This window comes from Nannospalax galili, unplaced genomic scaffold (assembly GCF_000622305.1).
Source record: "Nannospalax galili isolate Female #2095 unplaced genomic scaffold, S.galili_v1.0 scaffold735, whole genome shotgun sequence".
In the NCBI taxonomy this organism is placed as follows: domain Eukaryota; kingdom Metazoa; phylum Chordata; class Mammalia; order Rodentia; family Spalacidae; genus Nannospalax; species Nannospalax galili.
This window is the reverse complement of record NW_008337053.1, coordinates 2,484,374-2,503,961: the sequence shown is the minus strand read 5'-3', so window position 1 is coordinate 2,503,961 and position 19,588 is coordinate 2,484,374. Positions and strand designations below refer to the sequence as shown.

Sequence of the window (19,588 nt, the reverse complement as noted above, 5' to 3'; positions counted from 1 at the left end):
ACAACATTTATTTAAACATGTTAATAACCTAATACCTTAACTCTCCAAATTCCAGAGTGCTGGGAACCCTAGCCTTTGGATACCCAACTACTTATGGAAAGAGAATACTCCTAAGGCAATCCACATCAAGAATTCAATTAACTTGAGACAATTTATGTACCAGAAAAGTATGCAAAATGAAATTTAGCAGCCTGGTCACCTCCTTTCTTCTGCCAACATGGTAGTATGCTAGAAGTGATAGCAGGAAAGGCAGCTGAGGTGCTGACTCAGTCCAAGGGGGAGACTGGAGAAACCGCCTTTTAGATGAGAAAGAGAGCTTTACATTCTTTAATATTCTAATCAAGTCTTTCTGATCTTTGGGAATATCATTTACTATAACAGACACAGAAGATATTCTGTGTAAGATTAGTATGTAATAGGCTCAGAACAAATTTTTACATTATTAGTTAGTAGATGTTAGCATTTAGATGTGGCAGTTCTGAATGTTTACATATGCGAGACATATGTACATATATATGTATATATATCTGGCATACACACACACACACACACACACACACACATCACTTAAGAAAACTAAGTGGTGGAATCTACCAAACTAGAAACTTGGAGGTGGATCTTGCTATTTAAGGAGATGTGTATTTGTGAGCTCTCAAATGAAAGGTATTAATTTTAAGATATATAATACACATACACACACACATATGAGTAAGATGGGGGTTGGAGAGATGGCTCAGAAGTTAAAAAGCAAGCTGTTCTACAAGAGGACCTAAGTTTGCTTCCTAGCACCCATGTTTGGTAGCTTACATCTGCCAGTAACTACAGCTCTAGGGGATCTGATGCACTCTTCTGGCCTCCGCAAGCACCTGTACTCATGTGGCATACACTCACATAGACACATGCACATGAGTAAAAATAAAAATCTTTTCAAAAGTAACATCATTTAAAAATGTATTGCTGAACTGGAGAGATGGCTCAGCAGTTAAGAGCACTGGCTGCTCTCACAGAGGATCTGGGTTCAATTCCCAGCATCCACGTGGTGACTAACAATCATTTGTAACTCCAGTTCCAGGGAATCCGACTCTCTTCTGATCTCTGCAGGCATTGCTTAACATGGGTGCACTTACATGCATGTAGGCAGTACACTCATACACATAAAATAATAAAATATTTTAAAATGTATTACTTAAAACTTATTTTGACAAAATACAGACTTAAAGTACCTGAGGAGATTTGTAGTAGATTGGAAAAGTCATTAATTGAACTAAATAGATTATTCAGAAGTCAATTCTTTATTAAGAATTGAGAAACTTGTCATTACTGTATCAGTAAAGTGCTGTCATAATATTCGGGGATAGACAGCAGACTAATATGATTTATTTACATTGTAAAACCTAAGCTTTCTAGTAGATTGTCTCCTAATATTTTCTTTAGATTTCTCATGTTCAGATTAATTTTTATGATATATCCTGAAGACTACCATTGATCATTGGTGTGTGGATCCATTTATTGGAGAGATCTGTTGCTTTGTGGGAGGAAAATTACTTTATTAAGGGAATGAGGAACCAAGACTAAAAGTGAAGAATTTAAATTGTGCTTTATAATTTCAAAAATCTAGTACTTTAAAATAAACATGTAAGGCACAGGCAGGAGAATTGTAAATTGAAGACCAGCCTGGGTGCCCTAATGGGACCGTGTCCAAAAAAGGGGTTGGGGGAGGGAAGTACATATAATTTTGAGTTTTTAGGTAATTGCTTTTTTTGTTTATTTGGTTTTTTGAGACAGGATCTTTCCTGTGGCCCCAGTTGGCCTGGAACTCGCTACGTAGACCAGGGTGGCCTCAATCTGCCTCTTGAGTGCTGGAATTAAAGGCATGAGCTACCATGCCTGGCAGGTAGTTGGCTTTTTTAAAACAGGGTTTTTGTTTTGTTTTGTTTTTAAAATTTATGTGTGTATGTGATGCCACAGTGTGTGTATGGAGGTCAAAGGACAATTTTATGAAGTCAGTCTATTCCTTCCATGTTTACATGGGTTCCAGGGATTAAACCCAGGTCATCAGGTTTATATGGTAAGTGCCTTTGCCTCCTGATCCATCTCACTGGCCTGGTAGTTGCTTTTTAATTATGTAATTTGGGCGTATAAAACTATACTGTTTATACTATATGATACCTCAGACACTCAGATTAAGAAATAAAATACTATATATGGACAGATGTGGTGCTACACACCTATAATACTACCGCTTGGGAGACCGAGGCAGGAGGATTGCTGTGAGTTTGTGGCCAGCCTGGGCTATGTAATTTGTACCAGGCCCGCCCGGGCTACATAAAGACCTTGTCTCAAAAGAAATGCCGTAGATACAATTTATACTTTACACTCCCTGCTGTTTAGTCTTTATTGTCCCTTTACATGGTTTTGTAGTTTATTGTATAGAGTATGAAACAGAAAAATTTTCAAGTTTATTTAAACATTTTTTTAAAGAGTCAAAATATGTATGAGAGTTTTTCCTGCATGTATATGTGTGCCGTATATTTGTTTGGTGCCCGAGGAGGCCAGAAGGTGTTAGATCCCCCAGAACTGAAATTATAGATGGTTGTATACTGCCTTGTAGGTGCCGGGAACCAAACCTGGGTCCTCTGTGAGTGCTCTGAGCTTCTGAGCCCTCTCTCCAACCCCAAATTTTAAAAAATTATATGTATCTCTGATAGTTTTTGTGAGTGCAGTGCCTTTGAAAGCCAGGGGAGGGCATCAGATCTCCTGGAGCTGGATTTACAGGTGGTTGTGAGCCTCCCAACAAGGATGCTGAGAACCAAACAGGTCCTCTGCAAACAATATGCACTTTTACCTGCTGAGCCATCTCTCTAGCTCCACGCCTAGCTGTTTATGTGGGTGCTGAAGGTTTGAACTCAAGTCCTTATGCTTGGAGAGCAAATGGTAATACCAACTAAGCCATCTCCCCAGTCTCATCCAGTTTTTAAAATAGCATGGTGCAGCATTCTTGTATTTGTCATATACACGTTTGAGAAATTTTCTAGGATGTAGTTCTAAACAATGGAATTACTAGAACACAGGATAGGTGAAAAAAGTAGTTGTGCAGTTTATGCATATATGAGAGCCAACATTATTCCTATACCTTTGCCAGTGCTTCATTTAGCTAGGCTCTTTTATTTTGTCACGTCATGAATGAGAAATGATTCTTCATTGTTTTAATTTGCACGTCCTTAGTCTCTAGTATTCAAGTCCTAAGTTACTGTTTTTGTGATCACTGGTTCTCTTTGATCAATTTTCTATTCTGTTTCCCAGATACCAATTTGTTATTGTTTTATGAGATGCAAATATATCTCTAGTTGTTATACGTTATTGTTTTATGAGATGCAAATATATCTCTAGTTGTTATACATTTCACTTTTGTTTGTGGTAGACTATTTCTTGGTTTATTTGAGAGCTATTGATACATACTACTTTCTAATTTTTCATGTAGCTTACCAGTATTTTTGTTATGTGCTTTTTCTTATCCTTAGGTCATAAAGTTCATCTTTTTCCCCCTTTGGTAGATTATTTCTTTTCTTTTTTGGTCTTTTTGAGACAGGGTCTCCTTGTAGCCACAGCTGTCCTGGAACTCACTATGTAGACCAGGCTGGCCTTGAACACACAGAGATCCGCCTGCCTCTGCCTCCCAAGTGCTGGGATTAAAGTCATGTGTCACCACCCCCGGCGCAGTAGATTATTTCTATATGTATTTTAAATTTTATCTTTATTTTATGTGTATGATTAGTTTGCCTGCATGTATGTAAGTGCACTTGTTGTCATGCAGTGCCCCCAGAGGCCCAGAAGAGGGTGTTAGATCCCCTGGAACTGGAGTTAAGGGTGGTTGTTAGCCATCATCATGTCGGTTCTGGGAACTGAGCCATTTCTCCAGCCCTCGGTTGTCTTTTTTATCTTTCATCTTACAGGCATGTGCAACTTGCTGTGGCCAAGGAACTATGAATGTGGTTCAAGACAGTATCATAAATTTACTAAAGACATTGAGGGTTTGTTTATTTTTGTTTTTGTTTTTGGATTCATATGGTGAACTTTGTAAATGACAGCATTCTTTCAATGTCAAAAGGTTGGACACCCCTGGAAGAAGTTACAGTAGTTGTGTAGTGTCTTGTATAATAAGGAATCTTTAATTGTTATTTATTTTTCTTGCCAGCAGAAGGATATGCAGGTACTAATTTGTTTCAGGTAGGGATGTGGCGAGGAGGTTTATTTATAATACGTGTGTCTGTTAGTTGCTAGTATTCTAATAGGAAGAATTTATGGTTTGTAGACTTTTGAAATGATAATCAGCATGGCTGAAATTTGACTCCATGTCAGACATTGTGCTAAAACAACTTGGATTGATTATTTAGAGGAGAGGATTTGTTTAGTCTTGAGAGCTTGCCCTATTTTACAGATAAGGGAAGAAGTGATATTTGTGCAACGTTGCACACATAATAAACAGCAGAGCTGGGGTTTTAACTTAAATGACTGACTCTACAATCTGCTCTTCATTGATAACCACCAACTAATCTGTTTGTTTGTTTGTTTGTTTGTTTGTTTGTTTTGAGACAGGGTCTCCCTGTAGCCCTAGCTGGCCTGGAACTCTGTGTAAACCATGCTGACCTCAATCACAGAGATCCGCTTGCCTCTACCTCGCTAAGTGCTGGGATTAAAGGTGCACCACCACACCCAGCCACCAACTAATCTTTAAGATTCCTTATTACCCCATCATTCTGTCAATATTCAGGTTAAGCATCCCTGTTTTGAAAATCCAAAGTCCAAAACATTTGAGTGCTGACATAGTGCCACAGTGGAAAATTCCACTTCTCTGACCTTATGTGAGCATGTGTCTACACGCACACTCATCACACACAGAGAAGTGGGAGCAGGCAAGTTAAAATGAAGATACACAGAATTTTTTCATAAACTTGGATTTGTCATCACAAAACACAGCTTTCATCCAAAGAGAGAAAAAAGTTTATTCTGAACCAAATAAGAGTGACCATGGCCTGGGAACATAGACTCAGGTTGCCTCCATAGAAGAGGTTACATGATCTTCATAAAAGAAGATCACATTCATAAAAGAATGTGTTTACCAAATACATAGATGGGAACATCAGGCTGGCAAGTTGTAGCAAAGTGGGGGATGTCTCTTGCTATAAGTTTCACATGCGGTCTAATGACATTCTTGACTTTTGAATTGATAAAATCTAATGAATGACCTTATTGACAGTAAGTTAACACATTCCAAAGCTTTTACCTTTGGATCTTGGGTTGAATGTAGACTGTTCTAGTTTTGTTCTGTTACTGTGGCAAATACCATGACCAAAAGCAACTTAGAGAAGAGGATTTATTTCTGTCACACTTTTGAGTATAGTCCATCATTGAGGGAAACCAGGTCCAGAACTCAAGCAGGAATTTCAAGTAAAAACCATGGAAGTTTGCTGTTTGCTTGAGCTTGCTCCTAGGCTTAGGCTTTGTTAGCTTTCTTATCTAACCCAGGAAAACCTGCTGAGGAAATAGTGTTGCCCACAGTGGGCTGAGCCCTTCCACATCAATTAGCAATTAAGACAATGCCTCATAGACTAAGCTGGTAAAGAAAATTACTCAGTTGAGACTTTTCCAGGTGATTTTAGGCTGTGTCAAGTTGGCAGTAATGCTAACTAGGAGGTAGAGGTTGGTGATAAATGGCTACTGAAGGGACTAAAGATAGCTCATTTTGGCTGAGGATCTGTGACATTCCATTTCTCTATAATCACAATTTAATTAGTCTGTAGTCTTTAACCGGAGTTATTTTCAGGGAACCAAAAGTCCCATCATTAAACTGTTGTATAAGGTGTATATGAAACAAATGAGTATTGTGTGTAGACTTGGGTCCCTTCCTTATGGTATCTCATGATGTTTATGCAAATGTTCCAAAATCTGAGATATCTTTTAGAAATAAGTAATACATTTTTACTTGTTTCTTTCTGTTTGTCTCTATAAAAATTATCAATAGGAGCTGGAGAGATGGCTCAGCAGTTAAGAACACTGGTTGTTCTCCCAGAAGACCCGGGTTCAAATCCCAACACCCACATGACAGCTAACAACTGTCCATAACTCCAGTCCCAGGGGATCCGACAGCCTCTTCTGACCTCCATGGGCATTGCATGACACAGGTGTACTTACCTACATAGCAGGCAATACACGCATACACATAAAATAAAAATAATAATTTTTTTTTTTTAAAGTTAAAAAATTATCAGTATTCAGGTGTGGTGGCGCACACCTTTAATCCCCACAGAGGCAAGTGGATCTCTGTGAGTTCAAGGCCAGCCTGGTCTACATAGTGAGTTCCAGGACAGCTGGGGCTACAGGGAGACCCTGTCTCAAAAAAAAAAAAACAAAAAAACAGTGGGGCAAGGGATGGAATTAAAATGTTTCTTTTTTTACTAATTAATTTTTATTTTATGTAGTATGAATGTTCTGTCTGGATGTGTATGTATTTCCTGCATGCCTAGTTCCTGAGGAGGCCTGGTCTACATAACGAGTTCCAGACCAGCTGATGCTACAGGGAGACCCCAAGACCAGAAAAAAGAGATAGAAGAAAGATGGCCTATTAGCCTGGTATGGTAGTGTGGCACATGCCTTTTATCCTAGCGCTCAGGAGGCAGAAGCAACAGCTCTGTGATTTCAAGGCCAGCCTGGAGTATATGACAAATTATTAACCAGCCAAAGTTACACAATGAGACCCCATCTCAAAATAACTTATTTCAGGAAAGTGGTTGACTTGAAAACATCACTGTAGTAGGTTCTAGAAAGTACTAGAAGAGAAGAAAAGAGTAGAGAATCTTTGGTGCCCTTTATGTTGAGTAGAAGGAAAAACATGGAGTTGGTAGCTTGAGGGGAAGGTAGAGTCTAAAAAAGATTGTGTTTTGTCTTTAAAGATTTGAAGATAATAAACTACATGCTGGTGGGAATGAGCCAGTTAATAAGGAAGTTAAGGAGAGAATTGGAGCGTGTCCTTGATTGAGAGAGAGGTGCAGGACTAGGGCCAATGGCTGGATTGGGGTGGAGCACAGTCAGTCACTTAAGGAAAGGCAGAATGTAGGAGGGTCCGTGTCAAAGATTTTTGGTTGTTGTGTTGTTTTGTTGTTTTTGTTGGGACAGGGTCTCACTGTGTAGCCTAGGCTGATTTCAAACTCATGGTGATCTTCCTGCCTCAGTTTCCAAAGTGCTGGGATTACAAATGTGTGCCACTACATTTGGCTTCTAGAACTTGGTTTTTAAAAGTTATTTGTGTGTGTAACACACACACACACACACACACACACACACACACACACACACACACGCCATGGAGTCTGTGTGAAGGTTAGAGCACAACTTTTGGAAGTTGGTTCTCTCCTTCCACTGTGGGATCTGGGGACTGATCTCAGTTCATCAGGTTTGCACTAGAAGTGCTTTTGCCCTCTGCACCATCTCGCGGGCCCTGATAGAAAGTTGTAGCAGCTTTGTTTTGGTTGCTTCCATTTTCTCAGTGAAATGACATGTGAGATTGAGAATGATGGAAGGGGTTGGATGTACAAAAATGAGCTTTATCATATAAGACATTTTGATAATAATAGACCCTAAGTTCCATGGGACATTACCCATGACTTTGATGGCTGGAGGATGACCATAGTGTAATTTGTTCTTGCCTGAGTGAATCTAGTCAAAGGAGAACTTTTTATCTAGGAAATAGAAATTTTGGATGTAGTAAGTAAAGACCAAATTTTGGGAACAGAAGTAGAAGATTTTGAGGATAAATGACACTTGAATGCTCTGCCTCCCTTGTTAACTTTAATTTTTTTTGTGCTTATTTATTTTGAGTGTGTGTGTGCCCCACGTGTAAGGGACACAAGAAAAGCTTTCTTGAGTCGATTCTCTCCTACCATGTGGGCTGTGGGGTTCGAATTCAGGTTGTCAGTCTTGGCAGCAAGCACTTTTACCTGATGAACCATCTCACTGGCCCAGTCTTGCTTTTTTTTTGGTTTTAATTTTTATTTCATTGATTTTGTTTTTATTTTATATATATATACATATATATATATACACTCATACATAAATACATATATATGCTTTTGTTTTATATGAGACAGGGTCTTACCAGGTAGTCTGTGCTAGCCTGGAACTCTGGATGCTCCTACTTTTTGTCTCCTAAGTACTAGGATTACAGGTATACCACAGTGTTAGAAATAAAATCTGAGGTCCCAGGGACCCTACTGATAACATACCAAAGCACCCCCCCCTGAAAAAAAAATAAACAAAAAAAAAAACCACATGGACAAAGCAAAAGTAATTCAACAAAGCAGCTTTTACTTTTGCAAAGGGCACATTGCATTATTCAGAGGGAGCAAGCACACCCCAGCAGGGAGTTTAATAGGTTTTTATCCCTACTGCAAGAGTATTGTGTCTTTTTTCCATTGGCTTGGGTCTGATCTCATAGTCTTTCCTGGTTGCCTAGTTTACAAGAATTGGTGCAAAGGAAGGCAGATTGGCTAAAGCCGGGGTAGGCCCCGTCTTCCCCATTCTATGAGGTTCCAGGAACTTATCAGGACCTTTTCATAAACTAAAGTCTTTCAGTGGGTAAAGGAATAAAAGATAAGAATTCCTTGTCATAAACCAAAAGTTTTACAAGGTTTGAAAGAAAAGACTAATATTTCTTAGACCTACCATGCATGGCTTCGGGATACTTTTTAAACTGGGCATTTAGCTCATCTCCTGCATTCCCTCCCTCCCTTTTCTAGGATAATCCTTGCTTTAAGGCAATACTTAACTTCTCAAGCCATTTAGACTGTATGACACTTTTTGAAATACATAGAATTTTCACTATATGCTTCTAAGAACTCTGGATATTTTTGAGTTTCACGTAATTTAGTTTCTAATACTGAGGACTAATTTTATTTGTACTCTGTTAATTACATTGAGATCAAGTTAATACCTTCTGGAAAGTATTCATTGAATAGTTGTTGAATCTTGGCTTATAGTTTAGTATACCATCACTTTTTATAAATGCTTGAGAAGAGTGAATGGATCTTTTGTATGTGATATGCAGAAATAGGTACATAATCTTTGACAAACTTGTTGACTGTGTTGTTAAAACCTGAATACCTTTCCTGATTAATGAGAAATGTGTTAGCCTCTGATTCTAGAGAAATGTGTTAATGTCTATGATTCTTGTTATTTAATTCTCCTTATGAAAGTGTTGCTCTGATTTTTAAATCTGTTTGATTTGGTTAGTCTTGTTAAAGATTGATACACAAATTTAGTAGATGAAATGTTTGTAATTGTTTAATAACTTATCCTATCTCCCATCCAGGTATTAATCAGGCCTGACCCTGCCTAGCTTCCAAGATCAGATGTGATTGGGTGCTTTCTGAGTTGATCATAGATAACTTGCTCACTATTGATGTTTTAACTTTTTTGAACCATTTTTATACTCTTAAGCTTTTTAGAAATACCTGATATTTTGGGCTGGGCTTAGTTTCTCTAAATTAAATGTAATAATCTGACTTTTGCTTTTGACCTTTTTTTTGAGACAGGGTCTTCTTGTAGCCCCAACTGGCCAGAACTTGCTATATAGACCAGGCTGGCCTTGATTTCACAGAGATCCACCTGCCTCAGCTGAGTGCTGAGGTTAAAGGCATGCACCATCATGCCTGGTAACAGTAGTCCCTTTTGAGGCTTTTGGCTCACAGTGAGACTCTCATAATTGGTTTTTCTCCTCTAGCATAGCACTGTTAAATCACATTGGATTTAAATGGAATTATTCTAATGATTTAGATGTACTGTCATCAGTAAGAATATAGTATACAGCAACTACTTAGTGGATTAAAACAAAGTTAAATAGCACACAAATATTTTATATATTTATCATGAAATTATTTCTTTCTTAGGTTATTGGGTTATAAACTTATAAACCATCCTTGAAAACTTTTTGTTTTAGTCCCAGAAATCCTGGATAGAAAGCACTTTGACCAAGAGGGAATGTGTATATATTATACCAAGTTCCAAAGACCCTCACAGGTAAGTATACCTTTGTTTCTTTTAGGATCTTCTAAAAATATAGATGTAAATTATTTATTTATGGTAAACTAAAATTACTAATGTAGGTTTATTAATTTTTAATTTATTTTTTGCATTTTTGAGACAGGGTTTCCCTGTAGCCCCAGCTGGCCTGGAACTCGCTATGTAGACCAGGCTAACCTTGAACTCACAGAGATCCGCTTCCCTCGTTCTGGGATTAAAGGCATGTGCCACCATGCCCAACTATTAATTTTTATAGTTACTGTTAATTTTCTGTTTAAGAAAGGGAAGGGGTGGCTTTCAGGTTAGTTCCAGCTCCATTTCTCCAATTCCTTTGTGCAAAGTATGTCCTGTCTTCAGCAATAGGGTCTACCATCAAGTTCTGGGAGGCAATCAAGGGCTGTGGCAATAGCCTATGTAATTTTTGGAGTCTCCTGGACTACCCTGGCCAACAACACAAAGGAAGGTTTCTCCTGTCTGGCACTGTTTCTTGTTATGTAGCCTTCAGCTATACTCATGGACTCATGTAGAGATAGTGTATATGTAATTTTTCAGTAAGTTTTTGGGCTAACACAATTCCCTCTAGTTTTTTATGTTATCTCCTCTCTCTCCCTGTCTTATCCTCTCTTCCTACCTTCCCCATTAAAGTGTCCCCATTTTCCCCATTTCTCCCTTGATAATTTCTGTCTGCTCTGGTCCCACCTCTCTTGAGCTCCTTCTTCCCCTTCATTCCCATAATTCTTTGTATAGCTCTCCGTCTCTCCCTCCGCTTTACCCCCTTTTTACACATTTCTCCTTTAGTAACACCTGTCTCCTGTGGTTCTTTTCTCTCAGGTTCCTTCTTTCCTTTTTACCTCCCTGATTCTCTTCCATTTTTCTGGTTCCTGCAGTTACATCAGGATATGTACTCACTTAAAAGGATTTGGTGCTAGGAGCCACAAATGAGGGAGAACATACATCTTTTGTTTTTCTCAGTCTGTGTTACTTCATTTAGTATAAGAGTTTCTAGATCCATCCATTACCTGCAAATTTCATTATTTTGCAGTACTACTGAGTAGAACTCCATTGTGTAAATTACCACTCATCAATGGTTAATTTTTGTTAACCACTTGCCAGTTCAGGGGCCTTAGGTTGCTTCCATTTCTTAGCTATTGTGAAAAGAGCAGCAACAAACATGATTTTACAGGTATCTCTGCAATAGGATGAGTCCTTTGGGTATATTCCAAGAAGTAATATAACCAGGTCATATGGTAGTTTCATTTTTAGAATTTTAAAGAGTTCTTCACACACCTGTAGGGGTTACACGAGTTTGCAATCCCACCAGCTAGCTTTCATAGCTTTGGAGAGCGCTATATAAGCTACTAAGGGAAAACATCAGTCGATGGTCCAACCCCAGCTTCAGGGCCTAAAAACCACATCAGTGATCAGCAGAGCAAATGGCATTGGTGCAGTAGTGACACTTTTATCTTGGGGGTAATCAACAGCTACCAAATTGGACTTAAAGCCCACTCAGTGGGAGGAAACTCATGTGTGGTACTATAAACCTAACCAAATACACATAGCTGGAGAGGTCATAGATCTTAGAAAAAATTCCAAGCCTGTCACATCCTTAGACAAATGTAATTTCTTACTTTGTGCAAACTATGGATCCTTAAATTTATAGACAAGTATCCCAGTCACTACCCATCAAAGAAGCTTCTTTTAAGAGACATATAATTACAGAGCTCCACAACTCATTACACACAGATTGTCAAGTCTAAGTGCAACCTTTACACCTGAGGCTCACAGAACCTAGAACAAGGGATAAATAGAACACTAATGCATCTTTCAACTCTCATCAGTGAAGCTCCCTCATGCAACAGAGGGCCAGGAACACAAAAGTTCACAAATGGCCAAATGCAGAGAATAAGAGTCTGCAGAGTGTCCTTGGACAGGGCTCCTATATTAAAATCCACCCACCCAGGGCTCAGGGACCATTGCAGAAGAGGGGGCGGATACAGGGTCCTGGGACCCTTCTCATACAAACCACAGTAATGGTGTCAGCATGCACAAGGCCCATGCAGACTTAGGCAGAGAAAAACCCAACACAGAACTGTGGAAATGGACAGAAAGCCCCAATCGTAGTCGAAGAATTATTGGCAGCTGATTACTGTTGGGTGAGGAAGAGCTGATCTTAAAGGGAAGGACTCTAGGTAGGCTGACTAGATCCCAATGGATGAACTTGCACTGAAGGACATCTGGGGATACTGACTTTACATGATAGGCCTTAACACAAATGACAGAATGTATGAACTCCATTGGGGTGAGTGGTTGGCAATGGGAGGTGCCAAAGGGGAAGGGAGTATAAAGATGATTTTCTGGGCCTGGAGAGATGGGTCAGCAGTTAAGAGCACTGACTGCTCTTGCAGAGGACCAGGGTTCGATTCCTAGCACCCACATGGCAGCTACGAACCATCCTTAACTCCAGTTAAGCCCTCTTCTGACCTCCGCAGCATTGCATGACACTGGTGCACTCACATACACACAGGCAATACACTCATACACATAAAATTTTAAAAAAATTTTCTGTATGAAATACACAGAAATTCAATAGAAAATTAAGAGAATGGAAAGAGACAAGATTCAGTATTCTGGAGTTTTCAGCAACATTTACCTAAAATCTTTGCCACAAAGTGTTCCCTTATCTCTAAACCCTAAATGTTAAGTGTAATACAAAGGGTACAATAAAGTTTTTGTTCTCCTTTCCCCTCATCTTGTTAGTGAAGTTGTTTTTTGGACATCTATTCAATATTTAATATTATGCCTATATTATGGTTCACACTGAAGAAATCATTGTGAACCTAATAGACATATACCCATGCACACGATGAAATATTTACTTAAGAAACATTCTTGAACCGCAAGAGATGGGACTAGCAGGTAAAAGAATATGCTGCACAAGCCTGATAACCAGAGCATAGTCATTATCACAGCAGAGAGACCCTGTCTCAAAAAGACAAAAAAAATAAAACAAATGCAAACACATTTCCCTTGTAAGGGTGATGTCTTACTGTAGTAAGTTTTCTTAAGTATTTTAAGTACTTTGATTTTTTTTTTATTATTTTTATTTTATATATATGAATGTATTACCTGTGTTGATGTGAGTGCACCCATGCCATGAAATGCCTGTGGAGATCTGAAGAGGGAATTGAATTTCCCTGGAACTGGAGTTATGAATGGTTGTTAGACCCTATGTGGGTGCTGGGATTAAACCCGGGTCCTCTGGAAGAGCAACCAGTGCTCTTAACTGCTGAGTCATCTCTACAGCTCTGATTACTTTGAGTTTTAATAGATCAGGACAAGCAAGCCACTGTTAATAACATTTTAGTGAATTTATTTTGAATCTTTCCTCAATGCATAGTTTTTTGTTTTGTTTTTGTTTTTTGAGACAGGGTCTCCCTGTATCCCCAGCTGGCCTGGAAATCACTATGTAGACTAGGCTGGCCTTGAACTCAAAGAGATCGTCCTGCATCTGCCTCCCCCGTGCTATGATTAAAGGTGTGCACCACCATGCTTGGCTAGCTTTTATTTTTTAAATACTGTTACCTTCTATCTCTATGTAAAATGTTGGGTTTTAAACAATAATATAGTAAGTACCTTTTTCTTAATACAAAGAATTTATCAAATTGCAGTTAATATTCTGGTAGTGCATGTATCAGTTTATGAGGCAGTCCTACTAGTGAATATTTTGATTGTTTTCAGTTTTCAGTCTCTGTAAATTGGTCTCTTGGCCAGGCCTGTAGCTCAGTGGTAGAGTACGCCTATCATGCGTGAGGCACTAGGTTTGATCTCTAGCACCATAAAAAATAATGAGGATTTTTGTCAATAATGCATTTCTCTTTTGGGGTCGTTAAGGGAGAATTTAAGGACTTCACCGTTAGTTTATGTAATGCCAGATGATTTACAGAAGAATTAAAGCCATGTACATTAATTATGACTAGTAGTAAATAAGAATGCCTGCTTCACTGAATATTGACTAGCATAATGTATTTTTTTTTTTTTCAAGAAAAAGTGATACATGGAGAATAGTATTTTTGGGAATTATGTTATTTTTCGCTTTTTTTACATTGTGATTTTTGCCGTAAGACTGGTTCTTGCTGTGTTGCCTAAGCTTACCTCTGAACTCCTGAAGTGAGCCTCCTGTTTCAGTCTTCCTATTTGATAGAACTGTTGAAACTAAAAGTACATACCACTGTGTCTGCCTTTTTATTTATTTTTATTTATTTTTTTAAATCAGACCACCTTTATTCATCTTAACACATGCATAGCTAGGCCTAAGCCACTTTTTATAAGAATTTTACATGTTTCTGAGGTATCCAGTTTGTCTTGTCAATTGAGTCTTCCTGGTGCCCCCTACCTTGGACCATTCTTTCCCTCCGTGACTCAGGTCCTTCACATGTGTCAGTGGGACTCCTCCATCAGAACTAGTTGTCTTCCTTCCTACAGACGCTCCTTCTTTGATCAGATTGTTCTTCCTAAAACCCAGTTTAGTTCATATCCTTTCAACCAGCAAAGCTTTCTGGCAGTTCCACAGTTTTTAGGATATACTTGGAAACTCTTGAATGTGGCTCTGAAATTCTGTACTCTAATCCTCCTTGACCTCTCCAACTTCATCATCATTCAAACATCATTCCATTCTCCCCATAAAATCTACTCTGTTAACAGTCATCCTTTTCTTCATCATGCCTGGCTTTGGATTGATTGATGACTGACTCTGGAGCACAAACTGCTTCTCTCTCTTTTCTTCCCAGTGGCTCCTTGAACACAGACAAAAAAGGAAAATTCACCCATAGAGAGTGCATCTTTCAGTGGCTTCTGGCACAGCCATTGGGTGTGCAAGTAATACTGTAGTCTAGTTTTAGAACACTTGGTTCTCCTTTAAGTACCCATTCATCCACCCTAGTCTGGCTCTAAGCAGACACCCACCTATTTCTCTCTAGAAATTTACATGTTCTAGACGTTTCATACAAATGGAATCACACAATATATGTTCTTTTGTATCTGACTTCTTACATGCTCCATTGAATTCAGAGTTCTTCCAAACTATAATATGTAGCAGAAACTCACTGCTTTTTGTCAGCTAATGGATTTTTAGGGTTATTCTCATTTCTCTATAGCCCCATGAACACCTGTTACTGTCTGTTGTGTGATTACAGTCATTGTAATGGATGAACTGGACTTTCAGTGCTTCTCATAAGGATTTTTTCGTATGATGGCCACATTTCCATATACTTAAATTGGTATTTCTGTTTTCTTTGGAGAAATCACTTTCCAGTTTTAAAGTAGATTATATGTCTGTGGTTTTTTGTTTTTTTGGGGGGGGTCTTTTTGTGACAGGGTCTCCCTATAGCCCTAGCTGATCTGGAACTCACTATGTAGACCAGGCTGGCCTGGAACTCACAGAGATCCGCCTGCCTTTGCCTCCCAAGTGCTGGGATTAAAGGTGTATGACACCATGCCTGGCTCTGTTCTTATCTCTTGAAGGAGATATATATACATACATATATACATACATACACACACACACACACATATATATATGTATATATATGTATGTATGTATGTATAGATCTGCCTGCTTCTGCCTCCTGAGTGCTGGGATTAAAGGCATGCACCACCGCGCCTGACTTTTTTTTGACTTTTACAAAAAACTTTATTGAGAATTTCATACATGCATATAAGGTGTTTTGATCAAATCCATGCCCACTCCCTCCCCTCCAACATTTCCCCCTCTGAAGAGGTAACTCTAAAATCCTTTAAGGATTAGATACAAAGCTCCCAAATACTTTAGATATTTTTGGCCTTTGGAACGGAGTATGTTGCTAAGAGGCCCAAGGACATTTTGACTTTTAGCCAAGAAACTCTGCCTTTTTATTTTTAGTTGACCATAATAGTACATTTTAAATTTATAGTAATTTATTATTATCAAGAAGATCTTTCTGAAAAAACTATGCCCCAGTTTTCAGTAAGTTCTGAAGAGGTTTTGTTTTTTTTTCTTTTAAGTATATGTGTTATGTGTTGGTATGGGTGTGAGTATGCCTGTTGGTGTGGGTGTACGTATGTATGCATTCATGTGGCAGCCAGTGACTGAGGTTAGATGTCTTATTCTATTGTTCTCCACCTTACTTTTTGAGGCAGAGCTCACCAGTTAGCTGGACTGGCTGTCTCTGACCCCCAGGATTGGGGTTGCAGGCATGTGCTGCCCAGATTTTTTTTTAATGTGGATGCTGGGATCTGAATTCAGATCTTTCTGCATGCATGTTATAGACATATCGCCAGCCCCATTAACTCTATAGATTAGATAATGTTAATGTCTATTCTAATCATAGAGTCTGTGATTTTTTTTTTCCAATTTTTTTTTTAGTATTATTTTTATTTTACGTGTACGAGTGTATTGCCTGTATGTATATAAGCACACCTGTGTCGTGCACTTGCCTGCAGAGGTCAAAAGATGGCATTGGATTACCCTGGAACTGGAGTTACAGGAGTTACAGACCATCGTATGGGTGCTGGAAATTGAACCTGGGTCATCTGCAAGAGCAGTCAGTGCTCTTAACTGCTGAGCCATCTCTCTAGCCCCTTTTCCAATTTCTTACTACTCACTGAAGATAGGCTCTTTATATCCCAGTCACTTGGCTAGTAATTCATGACAGTATTTAGGCCTTCTTATTAACTGTGCTAGTTCTAAGACACTATTTTTCTTTGCTTTATTAAAAACAATAGATTATGGCCAGGCATGGTGGCCTTTAATCCCAGCACTTGGGAGGCAGAGGCAGGCAGATCTCTGTGAGTTTGAGGCCAGCTTGGTCTCCCTAGTGAATCCAGGCCAGCTAGGGCTACAGGGAGACCCTGTCTCAAAAAGACCAAAAAAAAATTATATTATAGCCAGGCGTGGTGGCACATGCCTTTAATCCTAGCACTTGGGAGTCAGAGGCTGGTGGATTTCCGTGAGTTCAAGGTCAGCTGGGGCTACAGGAGACTCTATCTCAAAAAGACCAAAAAAAAAAAGATTATAAAGGCCTGGGCATGGTGGTGCACACCTGTATGCCTAGCACTTGGGAGGCAGAGGCAGGTGGAACTCTGAGTTCAAGGCCAGCCTGGTCAACATAGTGAGTTCCAGACCAGCTGGGGCTACAGGGAGACCCTGTCTCAAAAAAAGAAAGAATACAAGCATTCATCGTGTGTTAAAGAAACCTCAAGCCAGGGGCTGGAGAGATGGCTCAGAGGTTAAGAATACTTGCTGTTTTTGCAGAGAACCCAGGTTCAAGTCCCAACATCCACATGGCGGCTAACAACCATCTGCAACTCCAGTTCCAGGAGATCTGATACCCTCTTCTGGCCTCTGGTGGCATTTCACAAACATTTTACATACATGCAAGCAAAACACTCATAGCACATAATGAATGAATGAGTCAAGAAACTTCAACCTGCTAAGTGGCTTCAGCTAGAACCATCCATATGAGATACTACTTTAGGTAGTCACCTGCTCACTTTCTGTACTAGTGGGAGTTTTAAAATTAAGTTTCATATGAATATGTAATTTATGCACCTGGTCGTATTTGCACAAATGTAAGTGAAAGTCTCCTTTCCACTCCTATACTTTGACTATAAATTAATCACAACAAAATCTTTGGGTGTTTTTCATTCTTTGAAATACCTTCCAGAGAGACCTGGAGAAGGACTTAGTAAGTAAAGTGCTTGCAATGCAAGCATAAGAACCTGAGTTCAGATCCCTCATGTTGTGGTATGTGCCTATAACTCCCAGAACTGTGGGGGGAAAGACATGCACATCTGATAGGCAACTCCATCTATCCAAAATGGTGAGCTCCAGTTTCAGTGAGAGAGATCATGTATCAAAAAACATGGTGGAGAAGTGATCAAGGAAGATAAGCCAGTGTCAACCTTTGGCATCCACCCTTGTATACATATGCACACTTGTATAACCCCCATCTCCAATACCTTCCAGAAATAGTCTGCATGTCCAAGCAGATATATGTATCACTTCCTGCTCCACTTCAAAATATGTACTGTTTTATCTCATTGTGCTTATTACTTATTTTGGAGATCTGTACTTTATTCTTTTTGTGTTTGTGTTTGAAATAGGGTCTTAATTGTGTAGCCCTGACTAGCCTGGGACTTGATTTGTAGACTAGGCTGGCCTCATCTTTAGTGATCCTTCTGCCTTCTATATACCACCATGCTTGGTTTAAAACTCCTTTAAATGTACTTTGTTTTAGTGGTACTAGGAATTGAGCCCATTGCCTCACACATGCTAGGCAAGGACTCTACCACTGAGTCATATCCCTAGCCTAGTACTTTATCCTTAACTGCTGCATGTTGTAAATTATGTATCTGAATCATTGGTGCTGGTATAGTAGTGCCTGATTTATGAACATTTTAGCTATTTTCTCTTTTTCTCTTTGCTGTTAAAAAGTGCTGTAATATGTTGCCTTATATAATTTTCATTTTCGCCTATACTTCAGATACTTCAGCCATTTTTTGCTTTGAGTAGTGTTTAATTTTTTTAATTTAATTTTTTTGACAGTCTCACTACGTAAACCCTGGCTGGCCTGGAATTCACTGTGTAGACCAGATTGGCCGGGAACTCAAGAGATCTACATGGCTCTTGCCTCCCCAGTGCTGGGATTAAAGGCATGCACCAACATGCTTAGCCTTTTTTCTTTTCTTTTTTCTTTTTTCTTTTTGAGACAGGGTCTCACTATGTAGCATTGACTGGTCTGGAACTGGTGTAGACCCAGGATAGCCTCCATCTCAGAGAGATCCACCTGTCTCTGCCTTCCAAGTGCTGGGATAAAAGACTTACACCATCATGCTCAGCTTACTTGAGACAATTTTAAGCTCGTACTTTTAAAAAAAATCTTTTTTTCTTTTCAATGCTGAGGATTGAATTTAGGGTTTCATGTATGCCAGGTAGGTATTTTACCATTGACCCACATCCCCAGTCTTACTTAGCCTATACTTAGAATTGTACTTAGAGTGTGAGGAATCTCTGTTTTTTTATTTTGACAAATACTGTCCTCCATAGAAATACCAATATATAGTCTACCAGCAAATACGCAAATTTCTCTACATTTTCACCAAGATACTCAAATATTTTTTTTAAAAAACAACCTTTCCTAATCAGATCCCTTTCTGTATGTGTAGTTTTTGTTTGTTTTTAAGAGACAGTGTGTCGGGGGCTGGAGAGATGGCTCAGCAGTTAAGAATACTGGCTGTTTTTGCTGAAGACCCCGGTTTGAATCCCAGCACCCACATGGCAGCTAATGCCTGCCCATAACTCCAGTTCCAGGGGAATCCGACGGCCTCTTCTGTCCTCCGCAGGCATTGCACAACACGGGTGCACTTACCTACATGCAGGCAATACATGCATACACATAAAAATTTTTAAAGATACATAAAATATTAAAAAAAAAAATGCCTCCCTGTAGCCCCAGCTGGCCTGGAGCTTGCTCTGTAG

General features: G+C 39.2%; 1 protein-coding gene across 3 annotated transcripts in view; it reads left to right on the top strand.

Annotated features, from left to right (window-relative positions):
* The window catches only part of Trpm7 (transient receptor potential cation channel subfamily M member 7), a 119,699-nt gene that overhangs the window by 5,265 nt on the left and 94,846 nt on the right, over positions 1 to 19,588 (top strand). For 2 of the 3 annotated variants that reach the window (XM_008831805.2, XM_008831807.2), the window contains exon 2: positions 9,992 to 10,071. The exons of the other annotated variant lie outside the window; for it this stretch is intronic. In XM_008831805.2, coding sequence (XP_008830027.1) covers positions 9,992 to 10,071 — 80 coding nt within the window. The remainder of the gene's footprint in view (positions 1 to 9,991; positions 10,072 to 19,588) is intronic. 3 annotated transcript variants of the gene reach the window in all.